Raw genomic sequence first — 16,018 nt, 5'->3', positions numbered from 1 at the left:
TAGGGCTAATTATTATATCTAATTATCCATCAAATTTAACAAACTCTTTCCTTTTTGATTTTTCAGTAGCCTTTCAAGCAAAAAGAAATTATGTATAACCAAATTCTTAAAAAGAATGTTTTGAAATTTCTTCGATACTGAAAATTAGACAACGCTCAATTATTAAGTGATCTAAATGAGCGCATATGAGAAAATAGAGAAAAATAAATTATTATATTGGATTAAAAATTTGTGTTCAATTTTGAAATATAAATATTCAAATTAGAAAGTCGATTCAATTTCATATTATTTATGTAAATATCTAAGAACCTATAGGTGTCTATATCTAAAGGTCCTTAGATATTTACATAAATAATATGAAATTGAATCGACTTTAAAAGAATATTTTGGATATTCTAAATTAAAGAATTTTTAAAAAATATTAAATACTAAATATACTTTTATTTGACTGCTTTCTACTCCATTCAACTATGCAAAAAAAGGATTTGAGTTTTCAAGTAATTTTTTCAATTGTTTAAAAGTTATTTTTCTATATAGATATTATAACGATCATTTATTCGCTTCTTAAAATTAAGATTAAAGTGAGTATATTTCAATTTTAATTGAAAAATTAAACAAAACCTTATTTGATTCCATCCAATCTGACTGAAATTAATCTATTATTGTAAAAAAAAAATGTAAATTTCAATTCAATCTGAACCAAATCGATAAAAAAATAGATAAAAAATTGTGATTTTGATTATTTGAATTTGGCTAAATTTTTCTATGAATAAAATTAAGATATTTCAATTCGGTTCAATTAAGCTACAGTTGTATTCGATGCTCATTCTCATCAAAGATCGTTTTCGTTTTATTTTGTAACATATAAGGAAGCAATGGATGTAATATATTTTTGTCTACATACATATGTTTCATTTTATACACCAAAAATTAATTAATGTTAATACTAAGCAAGAGAAAGAGAAGGGCATGCTTTGTAAAGAAACAAAAAGAAATAGAGTAATGGAGGGAGGGACTACATGACATGTCTCCCTCCTTATCTATTGTCTTAAAGTAATAAAATGATCACTAGAAAATTTAGAAAAAGGGCAAAAGAGACTGCCGTGCCAAGACAGGGTATGGTACAAGCTAGAAATTAGAAAATAATAAAAAGGGGAACCCATGATTTTAATCACCTGAAGGAAAATCTTATGAACAGGTAAGAAGATCCAATGCTCCAATTATAAATGTAATTTGTGAATAAACAATTAATTAATAATAATAAACTTACTTTCATGCCCTCTTGTTTGGAGTGGAGGGAACAACAACCATGCTTTAATCAACTCACTCTACAACTCTCCAATCCCATTGGGTCTACACTTTTGGTAGCACCAAAACAACTACTCCCCCTCATGACATGTAAAGCAAACCAAACCAAACGATTCCTCCTTCCTCTACACGTTTTATATATTAATAAAATATCTTTTTCATATATATTTGTCAATAGGAACAAAGTTGGACCATTTTTTTGTTTATAACCCGGATATTTTTCCATTCATCGAGTTAAATCTAATATTGCTCGCCATGTAACGAGGACGTAAGGGAGAAATTTAATATTGCTCGCCATGTATTGAGGCCACAAGAGAGAAAAGCACTTTCAATGAAAATTTTCTTCATCCACAATGATCGAACACTCCTATCTAAGTTAAGGGACTTGAGTAGTCATCACTAAAATTTAGATATTTTCTTTATAGATCAAAACAAAATTTTAAATATATTTTTTTAGATTTTTTTTTTATTATGTCACACCACATGTGTACTCAGTCCATTGGATTAAGCATCGTCTTACTCGTACCGCGTCAAGCCCATAAGAGAAAGCACTCTCGCCTCAATAGGAGCTTTCTCGATTTATAATGAGTAAACACTCATCACTTGCTTAAAATGCCCTAATCTTTTATAAAATTTAGATATTTTTATTAGATATCAAAATTTTGTTTTCAGATGTATGTTTTTTAGACGTTAATTCTTGCTTGAACTTACATAATTTTGAAAATCAAGAAACTCATTTTTAAACAATGTATCATTGTTTATTAATTAGGATTCTATTGAATTCAAAATTGTAATTTTATTTATATCAAAACAAATTATTTTATTACTTTATATATTAATATTTAATATGAATATGACATTCGAATCATTATACATGTTTGCTTTTTCCAGCCACTTTTAATTAATTATTATTAAAAATTTTTCATAATTAATCTCAATTGAAGCAATAAAGCCTTGAGAAATGACATTAGAATGTTGGTTGTGGATTGACCACTTAACTAAAAGTCTCTTGCTTTTTTATGCTACCAATACCACAGAGCTCAAGCTCATAAGTGTAGTGTACATATAGCTTATCCACAGAAGGAGATGAAATGGATAACTCTGTGTAACGCACAAATCCATAATTTTCGCTATCTGAGCTTCATGTTCACTTGTTATAGTGGACACTCCATACCATAAACTTTGTTTGAAGGATGATGAACTGATGCATGCATATAGCTAAAACTAATCTTTCCACTTTCTTTTTGAATATAAAATTCGCATTAAGCAAATCCGATCCTTTTCGGTGTTTAAAATAACTTTATACGCAAGACTTGAGAATAGATATTTGTCATCTCATCTCACCACCAGGACGGATTCAAACCAATCTTTCTTTGATTAAAGCATAAAAGCACCCAAAAAAAGAGGAAGTTATAAATGTGCACTAACAAAAGAGAGAAAGCTAGCATTATGCGCAATACAATCAAAGATCAATCCCGTGTTTTATGCAACAAAAGAAATTAGTTTATTGGCACAAAAACGTTAGTTGAAAAGGGGATAAAAAGGAAAACCAATCAGAAAAATAGGAGAGAGAAAGAAAAGAAGTAATTCCTTTCAGGAGAGACCATTAAGAATGATCTAAAATATATATAATTATAAAAATGAGTTATGGTGGGGAAGGAGGAGGAGAGAGATATAAGTATAAGCGTGGGGTATGAGATACCATACATGGAGCCATTTGGTTGTGGATTCTCCAACAAAAACACCCACGCTTGGAAAGCTAGCTAGAAGAACAAATACTACTCCCTCCACCACTGAAACGATTATTCATCTTTTCTACTTTTATAAATATACCCATAAACCCAATACCAAAAAAATAAAAAACTATAACTAAAAAAAAGAATCCATATGCCTTCTCTCTGTCTCTCTCTCTCCAATATCTTATACCATGCACTACCAACTTGCTTAGACTTTTATGCCAATCTCTTTTATATTTATACAATAATTGCCATTCTTTTTACCCATAAAGAAAAGTGTCAACTCTCTTTTCATCTTATTTTAAGGGAGGGGTGTGTTTGGAATTAAGCTTATAATTCAGTGGCTCGAGATTATATATATATATACATAGAGACAGAGACAGAGAAAGGATGGTTTAGGTTTGAAATTCCATCATCAAACACGTGTGAATGAACATATGCATGTATTTTGTGATATCAATCCCGACATACAAACATATATAAATATATGCTGATGTATCCTGAAAAGAAAGGAAATGAATAGTTTCTTCCTGTATTAACGGCGTTTACCATTTACAAATAACTACGGGTTGGATCCCTACTAAATGTGTTCTTATGAATAAAAAATAATAATAATATATAATTTATTCATTAATAGGTGTTTATAAATTATTTTTTTATGTTATATTCCAATATAACTAAATCTCAAAACTCTTTACATCAATTATAAAATAGATATCCAACTAATAGAATTATGAGACAAAACATTTAACTACCGATCACTTTATAATTTGTGTATGTGTATATATATAAGAGTTTGCTTGCATGAGAAACAACAAGAAACTAATGCGATGGAACGTGGATGCGAATGCGTTTGCTGAAGTCCCTTGGATGACAAGAAAACAGAAAACTTCCCATCGCAATCTTGTAGATGTGATGTTGGAACCAAACTTCCAACCTTTTGTTTAAAAACAAAAAAGAAAAAAGTACGTATTTTCTTAAGTGGATCGAAGAATATATTTTTTTTTCTTTTATTTTCTTGTTTTTTTTTTTTTTTTAATTTTGAAACATAATTAACAATAATAGAATTAATGGGTCTAATAATTTCAGCGGAAGATAGTGGAATAGAATTGAAAAACGAAGCATTAGTTAGTGAGTCAACCCAAAATAGTAGTAGTAGATAGAACCATTGAGCATCCACTTACTCTTGGCATACATTTGGCAGTGTATCAGCAGCTCAACATTTTTGACATGGAAGCCACCAAATTTCCACATTCAAAATTTTTCTTTTATCTTTATTTAAAACAAGAAAGGATAGGGTTTAGCCCCGTGATGCCTTTTTTATATATTCACAATAATATTTAACTTTTTTTTTTTTTTTTGAAAGGACAATAATATTTAACTAATTAACACATAAACAAAACATTGCGACCATGAAGTTACTTTCAAATGAATGAGAAAAATATAATTGCAGCTCTCACACGAGTGTGTGAACTTGTAATAATATCAATAATAACAATATTTAGAGAACACATTATTTTAGGGTAGTAATTACATTTGAATATTTGATGAGATGCCACGGTGCGACCATTGGCAAGTAATTATAAATAAATAAATAAATAAATAAAATCACTACTTCCATATTACTCTTCCATTTCAAAGAATGAGATATGATTAGTTGGTTCCCATTTTTCAACTTTCTTTTACCAAATAATCAATAGAATTAGTTTTTTTTTAACTTTTTGTTTTAACCTAAGTCAAAATTATCCAACCATAAATAGTGATATAATTATCACATTGACTAATTAAAAGTGTCTTCCATTTTAATTGCAAGACTAACTAAAATTAGCCCCATTCCCACGTAAAAATAATGACAAACCGTGCCTTGGCCCTTCATTAGTTTAGTGCTGTCCATTGTCATTCGATTCTTTTTTTTTTTTTTTTAGAAAAAAAAATGTTATTTTAGTGGGTAAGTTGGACTCAGGTTATATATAAACTGCGGGTTGAGGTGTGCATTAGACCAATCAACTAAAAAAAAAAAAAAAAAAAAAAAAAAAAAAACAAGATTATTAAAGGAAATAGTGGCCTTATCATTCCAACATTGAAAAAAGTTTCATTAAATATTTCTAATATTTCTTTGTAATTATTAGTTGAATGTGGTTTATGTTGTTAATGAGTTTGTAATTGTTTCAGCATCATCTAATTAGCCTTGTAATTATATCATAATGTATGATTAATATTTATCATTTAATATATATACATATATGCTAAAAAAATGAGTGCAAATCTAACCCTTTCTTACTATCCAATTGCACTTTATTTTTTAAGTTATTTTTCTTTTTAATTTGATGATTTCTGATAATTAAAGATTAAAGTTTACAGTGAAGTATTGAAATTTATAAATTATAATAAAATTAAGAGTAATTAATTAACTCTAATTAAGATTATAAATTTGATGAATTTAATGAGCCGAAATTAAATTTGATTGTTGGGTTCATTTAATAAATGAGTTGAGTTTGAAGTTGCATTTAAATTTATGAATGTGTAAATTGTTTTAATTATACTCCATCTATCCACAAATATAAATTGTTTAAAGTTGTTACATAGGGATTACAAAAATAATTAATTTCTATAAATTAATGTTGATTAATTTAACTAAATTACTCTCTAGAAAATTGTGAAGACAGTTATTTTATTTAATATAAATAAAAGTAAAATTATTTAATATAAAAAATAAATAAGAGTAAGGCTCTATTCGTTTTCGTAAAATAATTTGTTTTCGTAAAATAACTTGCAAAAAAATATTTTTCACAATTTTCGGTTGTTTGGAGCGTTCAGAAAAATAAGTCAACGGAAAATATTTTTCTGGTTAAACAAAAATTAAGTCATTTTTTAAGGAAAATAACTTCTCATTTTCGAAAGACTAAAACATTTTTCGGACATTGACAAACCTTATAACTCCATATTTTTTAATTTATTAATCATCATAGTCACCGCCACCAGTCACCATTTATCACCGACCACCGACGGCTTTCATAATTTACATTTTTTTTCATCTTTTTCATATTTAACAATAAAATTTTTAAATTATAAAATTATTATTATTATTATTATTATTATTATTATTAATATCTGTTATGGTCCTATGAGACCAATAGTTTAATATTTTTAACTAATTTTTAATATTACAACCAAACAATGAAAAATAAGTCATTTAGAAAAATTTTTTCAAGGAAAATTTTTTTTTATAAAAATATTTTCCAGCAAATTATTTTCCTACAAGTTATTTTATGAAAACAAACGGAACATAAAATTTAAAAAAAAAATTGTCAATTGCTCCTTGATATTTATCAAAATAAATATTTATCAAAATAACTTATATTTATAGACAAAATATCTGCTCTTAATCGACTTATACTTGTGAATAAATAGAGTAATTACAACAAATTGAATTTGAACTCCAAGAACTTGAAACAAGCTTAATTCACCCCTAAATTATGTAATTTTAATCCTATGACACATTAAGCTTGAATTTGCAAATTTTAACAACATTACATAGTTTTCTATAATAACAACAATGATATTCGAGATTTTTTATTATACATGTAAAATATTGATTTTCTGTGTTTTTAGTTTAATTTTTATACAAAAATTTTTATATTTTTAAATATTTAATAAATATTTAATTGATATAATTTTATAAATTAAAATATTTAATAAAATAATTTACTAATTAAAATATTTAATAGATATAATTTTATATATCGTACATTACGAAAATAAAATTTTACATCCACAAATAAAAATTTTACAACAACTTTAGGAGTACCCTTCAAATTAATCAAACAATCAAAAGCAGGAGCACTGTTTTTCCATATTTAATTAAGAAAAGATTAAAATAAGTGCAAAAAATCTTCCAGTTCCGACCACTAAATCTTCGGTACAGTAACAAACAGCAGACTTTATGCGAAAAAAAGGCCCCTCACGCGACTAACAGACCCTTTTTTTTTAAATTAAAATCACGCCGTCTTATCTTTGACGCTGTAATTTTAATTAATTTCACATTTACATTCATATGACCTTCACCTCCCTTATCATGCGCATCTCCTCCTCACGTCCTGATTAACTGACTTTAAAACCAAGACAGATCCAGAAGTACACGTGGTTGAATCAGGGAGGGCATGCCTAGGTATAAAGGAAACAAAATAATGAAACACACTGTTATCAGATCGCATCACCGTCGGGATCTTATATGGCGCATGCATTCGTGCACGCTTGGGCTCGTGTTTCCATGTAAGAGAGAGAGTGTGAGGTGCGTTTGGTTTTTTGGTCAAAGAATAGTTAAATGGCCTACCATGCACGCGAGGCTTGGGTCACAGCCGGATGCACGGTTATTCAGTGAACTATTAAGAGGATTGATACGGTTAATCACTTCATGGACGACACGTGTCAGTTATAAGGCAACCGTCAGATTGGGCTCTGCGGGTGCGGGCCAACCAACTATGACAGCGGTTATCGCGGACGCGTAGCCGCCATTGACGTGCTTTCTGGTGTGCTATCCTTTTTACCACTCTTCTGCACTTTCCTGCTTTGGTTTTGTCAAATTTACAATTCCACCCAAAACTTTTTTTTATTCTTCGTTAACTCTAAAAACTTCTTTCACGTGAATAAAATTTTCATTTACAGCGATACAAATAAGGGTAAAATAAATTAAAAATAATTATTTATTATTTTTTCAAATATTTAAAAATAATTTATATTTTTTAAAAAATAATCACTTTTAAATGAATTATATGTCGGAAAAAAAATAAATAATTTATTGTTGATCGAAACGTTCGTCTTTTTTAAGTGAGTTTTTGTTTTAACCTTGCTAAACTTATTCATATAGGACAAAATTCACATTCACATTTTCTAGGCCGCCGCATGGACAACAGTAATTATTCAATTAAATTTAAATTTGTTAATAATATCATTATCGAAAGAGGAAGACCTGCATCTTTTTTAAGGAAAACAAGAAAAAGCAAAGGATTTCACAAAGCAAGACCAGCTCAGTCAATAAATTAAAAAAAAAAAATGTTACATAACGTGGAAAATTCAATGAGCTCCGTATATAGGTTCTTTTCTTCTTTTTATTTATAGATATAAATGGAAAATCACATACTTTTTCTCCATTAATATAGTTTTATAGCTTTTTTTTTTCTCTTTCTCTCTTATTTTCTTTCTTTTTTCAAATAATTAAAAAAATAAAAAATCATCTTATATTTTCTTTCCTTTGTTTTATTTTCTCTCTTATCTTTTATTTAGAAGAGAAAGAATAACAAAGAAAAAGAAAATGAAAAGAGAGAATAAGAGAAGATATTGATTTTTCCTCATTCCGAATGAAAGAAAAGTAAGAGTTATTTTTCTTTTAAAAATTTCTTTGAGAAAATATGAAAAGTTAGAATATTGTATTAACGGTTAGAAATTTCAAGAAAAGAAAATTCTTGCCAAGTATTTATCAAAAAAAAAAAAAAAGGTAAATGGGTGAAAAAAAAATAAAATGAAAGGAGGGGAGGGGGAAAAGATGAGAAATGGACAAGACGGAGTAGTTTTTAAAAAAAAAAAAAAAAAAGTGAAATGCGTGAGGCGTCAACCTGTGTAGGTATGAACAAGTACTAAAAAAGTACGAGCTGCGCACTGTAGCGTACTACTAGAAACGACAGCGGTGAAGTTCTTAGCCGTGATGGATTAGATTCCCATCCAATCGTCAATGCTTTTATTTTACGGTTTTTAATTTTATCTTCTCATGTTTTAATTTTTAAATAATTGCACCGCTCTCGGGTACATAACCAACGATAGCTCGTCTCTGCACTAGTAATTTATTACCCTGTCTATCATAAAAGCCGAACAGAATAGCAGGCCTTTCAACAAATTTCAATAACCTGACTCCGACTCCTATTCCCCAATTTACAATGGGGATCGTCATCAAAATGGGCCCAAACAGATGAACTGCCACTAATCAACGACAAGAGTGGAAGCCCAGATGTTGGCCCATGCTGGTCATGCTACATTGAATTTTGCCACCTAAATAAATTTTTTTTTTATTGTGATATAATTCATTTAGGATGTGTTTACTTATGTATAACAGTTTTTTAGAAAACAGAAATAGAAAAATGCATTCACTTTTTACCAATAAAAAAAATTATATTTTAATTAAAAACTTCACAAACATTATTTATAACTTTCATAATTAAAATAAAGTATTATAAAATCACTTTAGGAATTTTTTATTTAAAATCTTTTGAATTTTTATTATTAATTATTTATAATAATAATATTCATTTTTATCATTTTGTAAAATATTGTTAAAATAATAATAATAATAACAGTTGCGAGTTATTTCGCTGAACATTTTATTGTTGTTTTCTTTCAAGCGTTTTATCAAACATTTCATCAAATTAGCTGTTTTATTGGGTCGGGTGTTTTGGACTTGTTGTTGAGCCATTCACAGGCTGAGTTGGGGAATGATTTGTAATGATTGGGCCACTAGGCCCACTCGAACGGCCCACCAAAATGCCATTATTGAAAGCAAGGAAAGAAGTAATTGCAAGTGGACAATAATACTACGATTCCTCTCTCTCCGCAACATCTTCTAGCAGGAAACAGAGAGAGAATTATCACTCCTGTATTTTTTTCTGATATTTCAAATTTTATTAGACTTTAAAAAATCATGTTATGAACAGTACTCCCTTTTTTCTCTATTCTCAAAAATATTTTTTCTAAAGATATATTTTTTTTCAAGAAATAAACATAGCCTTCGAAAAAAAAAAAAAAAAAAGCCGAAAAATGATAATAGCTTACAATCTTTAGAAAGCAAAATTCAAATTATTGCAAATGATATGACATTGCAGCGAGGGACCCCGACATAATAAATTATTTATTACGAGCATTTCATTGTCAAAAAGTAGAAATAGTGCTCTTTTTTTTTTTCGTTATGTAAATAATTTCTTGCAAAGACTTTGCCATGAGAAATTGCCTTCCATCTTAGTTATGGACACAAAAGCAAACTTCATGTGGTAGGGAATGGAAATGTAATTAATTTAATATTTTACATTTTTGCAGAAAAAAAAAAAGAATAATAATTATTTTTTATTAAACCTGACTGTATCAGAAATTTAAGAGCAGTGGGTTATGGGTATTTTACAGTTCCAAGGTTCTTGTCTTTGTGTTTTATTTACTTGTCTATCTCTTACACTTTTTGATTTGATTAGAAACTGGCCATTCTGAGCTGTTAACTTAATGGCTGCTTGCGACCACTCAGAATTTCAGTACATCACACGCTATAATATTTCCTTTACTGTCACTAATTACTTTCATTAATATTTAATTATTCCTTTTTATCATCTAATGACACTGACCTTTTGTTTGTTATCAGAACAAAAAAGCTGTTTGGTTAAAAAAATTTTGTTTTTTTTAATTAAAAAAACATTATTTGGTTACTGCTTTTGTTCTTTTTTCTTACTATATATATATTTTTTATTTTGTGCAAGATACTGAGAGTAGCATGTGATTGGCGAATTAGATTTTGAGTTTGTTTAAAATATTGTAAATGTCAGGAATCATCCACAAAGGCCCATTTATTATATGATGTGGACCCACGTGCGGCCCATTTTCTAATTTCATAATAACAACGGTAGACCGAAACTACTGTCCTAACTTTGTCTCCAAACTCCAACGACATTCATTTGTTACTCTGACTGAAATGTCCCAAACGACAACCAGCCATTATTTTGTTCAAAAAGAAAATAACATTTTTCATCATTTTTTTTTTTCGCTTTTTCCATAAACTATGGATACCGTCGAGGCTGAAAATGAAAATTCCATAAAAAAATATTTATATTTTATTTTTTAGATTTTAAAAATCAAATAAACTAAAAAAAAAAAAATTATATAATAAGAGATTGAGTTGTCTAGATCGAATTTATAGATCTATTTATTTAATAAATTAATTTTTTATTTAAAAAAAATAATAAAAAATAAATTTTATCAAAACAAATTGCAATTAAAATAAATAATAATGGCAGAATTGGGATCGTACAATTATAGACACAATAAATAATTGCCACCTCATCCTCGATTTGAAATGAACAATAATGGCAGTTTAGCATCAAATAAGTCTGAAATTGAAGTCTGCTATAGACGTTGGACAAGGCCAGGCTTAATGGCATTATCGACATCTCCTTTGTTTAGCCTAGCCAATTATCCATTTCATTTCCTGCCTGGTTTAGTGGCCACATTTTTTTTTTTTTTTCTTTATAATTGCAAGGCCACACGTTGGAAATACATATTTACAATGTCAAATTTATTCATATTTTCGTTTTTTTTAATTCAACTTTATATTTATTTTTATTTTATGCCAATTATAATATGATTTGAAAATTATTGATTATATCTCAATATCAAAATGTTAAAAAATAATTCTCCGGTCTTAAAATGATAGTGCATTCAATGGCGGAATTTGAAATGATCAACAATGGACTCTGTCCTCTAATTTTAAAATTACCTTATAAAATATAAAAAATTATCTTTTACCCATAAAATAGTAAATTTTTTCAATTTCGTTATTTTTAAATTTTGAAAATATCTTTCACCTCCTAAATAAGTAAATATTTGTTATGATTCCTACATGGGGTTCATCTTTCCTTTTCTTATATTTCCGTTATCAGAAATGTTTGTAAAATCCTAGCAAACCGATGGGATGTGTCTCAACTTTGAATTTCAATGCTCTAGCTCTCCTCCAGTGTAATTTTCACCCTCTAGCTCAAATTTTAATGTCAGAAAGCTTCAAAACATTCATAATTTAAGTACATTAGGAAAAAATAAAATAAAATAAAATAATTAAGATTTAACTATATTAATTAAATTTTTATTAGTTTATATATAAATTAAACCATGACAAAAAGAGAATATTATTTTATTATTAATAAATAAAAAATTTTTTGGAGAAAAATTAATAAATAGAATTTAAACCAGTTGCTTTTATCTTAAAATACTCTCATTTCGCATTACTATCAATAAAATATTAAAGATTGACCACCTAGTATTTTAATCTCCACTTATTCTTACAGTTGTAAATATTGTGTTTCCAAAGAGAAGTACTTTAACACCATTTGAGGCGCAGAACCCACAGTTTAATCCAGGCAGGCAGATGGTCAAACTAAGGGTTGTTAGCAGGTGCAAAGTGGCTCATCAGTTCAGACGGACAGACACAGTAATTAAATAATTTTAAGAGAAAATCTGTTTCTTTCTTTAAGGTATTCTCTTCCGCTCTTTGTGATTCTCCATAAAACAAAAATGTCCAAACAAACTGAAATAATTCATTTTCAATTCAAAATGTCCTTCAAAATATATTTTATACTATTTTCTTTTCTATTTTTTTTGACAATTTTCTTGAATAAAGCAAAAATCCAAAACCTAGAACAAACTGTGTCTCACAAACCCAAAAATAAAAAAATAAAAACCAAAAACTTTTTTTTTAACCAATATTTTCCTTCTCTCTACTCCTTGTCTATAGCTGTTAAGAGATCTAATATTTAACAGCTCTGACTGTTATTTTCATGCCCAAAGCATGAATCTTTTTTTTTTTTTTTCCCACTTCCAATTTGCCTCCATCCTTCAACCATGATCCAACTTATTGAAATCTTTATACTCCATTTCTGCATTTTCCCAATTTTCACTTCTTTCCTACCTGCCCTCCTTTCTGCCTTCATTTCTTTTTTTTTTACCCTTCCTATTTTCTTTGGCAGCACCATCGTAGAGACACCAAAGCTCCAATTTCAAAAAACATATTCAAAAAGGTCTTTTGTGAAAAATCAAACCTCCATTATTCAAAGCTACACTTCCCATGGTCTATTTATTTTTCTCCTTTTGGCATCAGGAGTATTTTGAGAAGAATTTGCACATGACCCAACAGTTGTGTCATCACTTCTATAGCTCAAGCATGCTGCATCCAAAACCCCAATTGGACTTCGGGGCACAGATAGGACTGAGGCACTTGCATCCTTAATAGACCCACCAATCAATGACAAATCATAAACTAGTTGAATACACTTCATCACTGTCTCCTGCAAAAACCAAAATTTTAACGAGAAATAATCAGCCAAATATGAAAAAAATAATTACTACCATTTACTGTCTAAACATTAAACTGTAATTATCTATGCAATTATAGTAGCATAGCTCAATTGGTCAGATAGAGAGTAATAGAACTCTAAAAAATACGAATCGGAATTTATGTTTCCTTTATTAGATTTTTTGGACCACTAATGCAGTAATTTACCTTTTGTACATGTTGAGAGAGAACAGAAATTGCTTGCTCAGAGACCACTGTTTTGATTTCCCCAACAACAGCTATGGCCACTGCTGCTGCAATCTCAGAAGGCCTAAATTCCAAGAAGTCAATTCCTGCATTCAATTTCAACCAACCAAAAACATCAGTCACCTCCTCTCAAATATCTCAATCACAACTGTTACAACTTCAGAGATAAATTATTGTAGACTAGTACAGTTGCAAAACTACTTTTATTTGAGAGGAAAAATAAACGGACCTTTAATTGTACTTAATATGAGCTGGATTGATTTCAAAATTAAAGATCTAGATGGGTTTTCATCATTATTGATCTTGTAAAGGAAATGGTCTATGAAAGAGAAAGGTGTAATTGCTTGCATTCTCCAACTCAAGGTGCTTAGTACAAGAAGCTCCATTCTTTGTATAGTTCTTGCTTCAAATACAAATTTTGATTCACCAACCTATTAAAATCACCATAATGAGAACTTAATTAGATCAAAACAAAAACTTAAAAGAGGCAATTCTAAAAAGAAAACTCAGATAGATATTCACCTGTAAATCTAGAGAAAGTGGAACTTCAGTCTCCTCCATTTTGGCTGCAAGAGATAAACAGGCCACAGCCAATAATTGCATCATCCAAGCTTTACCTTTCTGCGAAGGAATTTTTAAGCAATATATAAGAAGAAGATCATAAGAGAGGCAGTAGGGGGAAAAAAGACATATATGGAAAATGTGCTTAATTATCAAACTTACTGGCAGTTCGTAGGCAGAGAGAAATCTATCCAAGTAGTTTATTGATAAATATGCACAAAGTGGTCCAAAACCAAAATGGGAATGAACCTGTTGAGCCAACAAGGCCATTAGTATTATTATTGACAATCAATTGAGCTCCATAAAGGAATTGCACAAAGAATTGAATAGAACAGAACAGAAATAGGAAAAAAAAAAAAAAACTCATTATCAATGATGTTTGGCATGAGATTAATCAAATGAGAGAGAGAATCAAAGTAAGACAAAATATGCATATGAGACTAATCAAAGGAAAGAGATTAAAAAGCAAAGATAAAATATGCACAATCTAGTTCATGTACAAGGGTAAAGGCAAAGAATACAGAGGACTTCAATTAACAACTCAACATTGGCCCCAAAAAGGGAGAAAAGCAAGGGAACCCACCAAACTCATTTCAGATTAAGCAAAAGAGAAGAGGAAAAAGAAATTCCCAATAACAAGAGCAAAAAAAAAAAAAAAAAAAAAAACACTGCTTACCGATGTCATTTAACACCAATATTAAAAAGAAACACAAACACAATAAATACTTGCCAAAAGGGCTGAAATCAATCAAAATGCAGAAGCAACCCCAAATTCAACTCCGGAAATCAGGAACTAAATCTCTATAGAACCATCAGACCTCAGTATGCCAAAGAAAAAAAAGGTCCTGTCCTTGCATAAAACTAGCGAAACCCCCCCAAAAAGACTTCCGATTTTTGAAAAACTAATCGAAAATTGGAAACTAAAAATGATCTACAAGTATTTGATAAAACATTAAAAAACAAAAACAAAAAAAAAATAAATAAATAAAACCCACCTTTCCTATCCAATCTACAGCCTCTTTTCTATCCCCCAAGTCCAAGTCTCCTCTTCTCAGTCTCTTTAAGTAATCCACATTTGGCAAATGCTGGCACTCTTTCTCTACCATCAAAGCCAAACACTCCTCACTCTGCATTGGCAACCCACCGTAAAAGGCCTTGTCTTGATGGTGGATTCGATGATTCCTAAGATGCATGATATTTTCAAATTCCTCCACATCACCATAGCAATCGTTATCATTGAAAATGCTATTATTATCCTCTGCACAAAGAAGGCTTGAAACCGCACAGTCAAAACTCGGCGCCATTAAAATAAAAACCTCTCCAAAAAAGAAGAAAAGACTCTTTCTTTCTGGGTTGTATATTTTTAAACGATGAAGTTCATTAAACAGAAAATGGTGATCAAAACTTTGATGGCTTTTAATCTTTGTCCGAATAATAAATAACAGATTTTTGCCTCAAGAAATTGAAGAACAAATAATGGTCTTTTTATCAGACTACAAAAGAACAAAAAACCAATATGGATTGAAAGAAACACTCTCCCTCTCTCTCTATCTTTCTAAGTTGGGGGCTGAAAAGACTGCTGCAAGCAGGGGTTTATGAAGGAAATGAGTGCCTCTTTTTAGGGCAAAAGGCAGAGAGAGAGAGAGAGAGAGAGAGAGAGAGATGGAGGAGAGAAAGGGCACTATTGATATATGAATCAAAGAAAAATATAAGTGAAAAATATCCAAAACAAAAGGGCAATTACAGTATTTTGTAGAGAGAGAAAGAGAGAGTATTGTCTGTACAAGGATGGTGTTGTTGATGTCTTAAAACACCCAGTTACAACTGTTGTACGTGGAAACTATTGTTGGGCTACCGGAGAAAATACTTGCGTTGCGTATGCTTTCGTATAACCTCCCTCCAAATTCATTTATATAGCCAAAATTTTTTTTTTATTTAGGGTGTTTAATAGACAAGCATGTTAGATTTGGAGTAAAACCAAAGTATAAAGTCCATCTTACCCTTTATTTCAATGCTATTAGAATCGAATTAGTAACTAAACCGGCATTATGACTAACTGGGTCAAGGTTGAACTGGT

General features: G+C 29.5%; 1 protein-coding gene across 1 annotated transcript; it reads right to left on the bottom strand.

The window, feature by feature from the left end:
* Positions 1 to 12,382: 12,382 nt before the first annotated feature.
* LOC105630682 (cyclin-D3-1) lies at positions 12,383 to 15,793 on the bottom strand. The gene is made up of 6 exons (XM_012212576.4): positions 14,937 to 15,793; positions 14,104 to 14,190; positions 13,903 to 14,001; positions 13,610 to 13,811; positions 13,342 to 13,466; positions 12,383 to 13,126 (listed from the first exon to the last, which is right to left on the bottom strand). The coding sequence occupies exons 1-6, from the start codon at positions 15,243 to 15,245 to the stop codon at positions 12,896 to 12,898; spliced, it is 1,053 nt and encodes a 350-aa protein (XP_012067966.1). The 5' UTR covers positions 15,246 to 15,793; the 3' UTR covers positions 12,383 to 12,895.
* Between the last annotated feature and the right edge of the window lie 225 nt (positions 15,794 to 16,018).

This window comes from Jatropha curcas, chromosome 9 (genome assembly GCF_041381405.1).
Source record: "Jatropha curcas cultivar XTBG-Jc1 chromosome 9, XTBG_Jcur_1.0, whole genome shotgun sequence".
NCBI lineage: Eukaryota > Viridiplantae > Streptophyta > Magnoliopsida > Malpighiales > Euphorbiaceae > Jatropha > Jatropha curcas.
Note: the sequence above shows the minus strand (reverse complement) of the source record. Positions and strands in the feature narration are given on the sequence as shown.

Bases quoted from the DNA above. Each gene is read 5' to 3' on its own strand.
- LOC105630682 (XM_012212576.4), bottom strand. From the start codon at position 15,245: ATGGCGCCGAGTTTTGACTGTGCGGTTTCAAGCCTTCTTTGTGCAGAG. The intron at 14,191-14,936 runs GTGGGTTTTATT...TTGGCTCAACAG, and splicing joins CTGTAGATTGGATAGGAAAG to GTTCATTCCCATTTTGGTTT. The intron at 13,812-13,902 runs GTGAATATCTAT...TGATTTTAATAG, and splicing joins CACTTTCTCTAGATTTACAG to GTTGGTGAATCAAAATTTGT.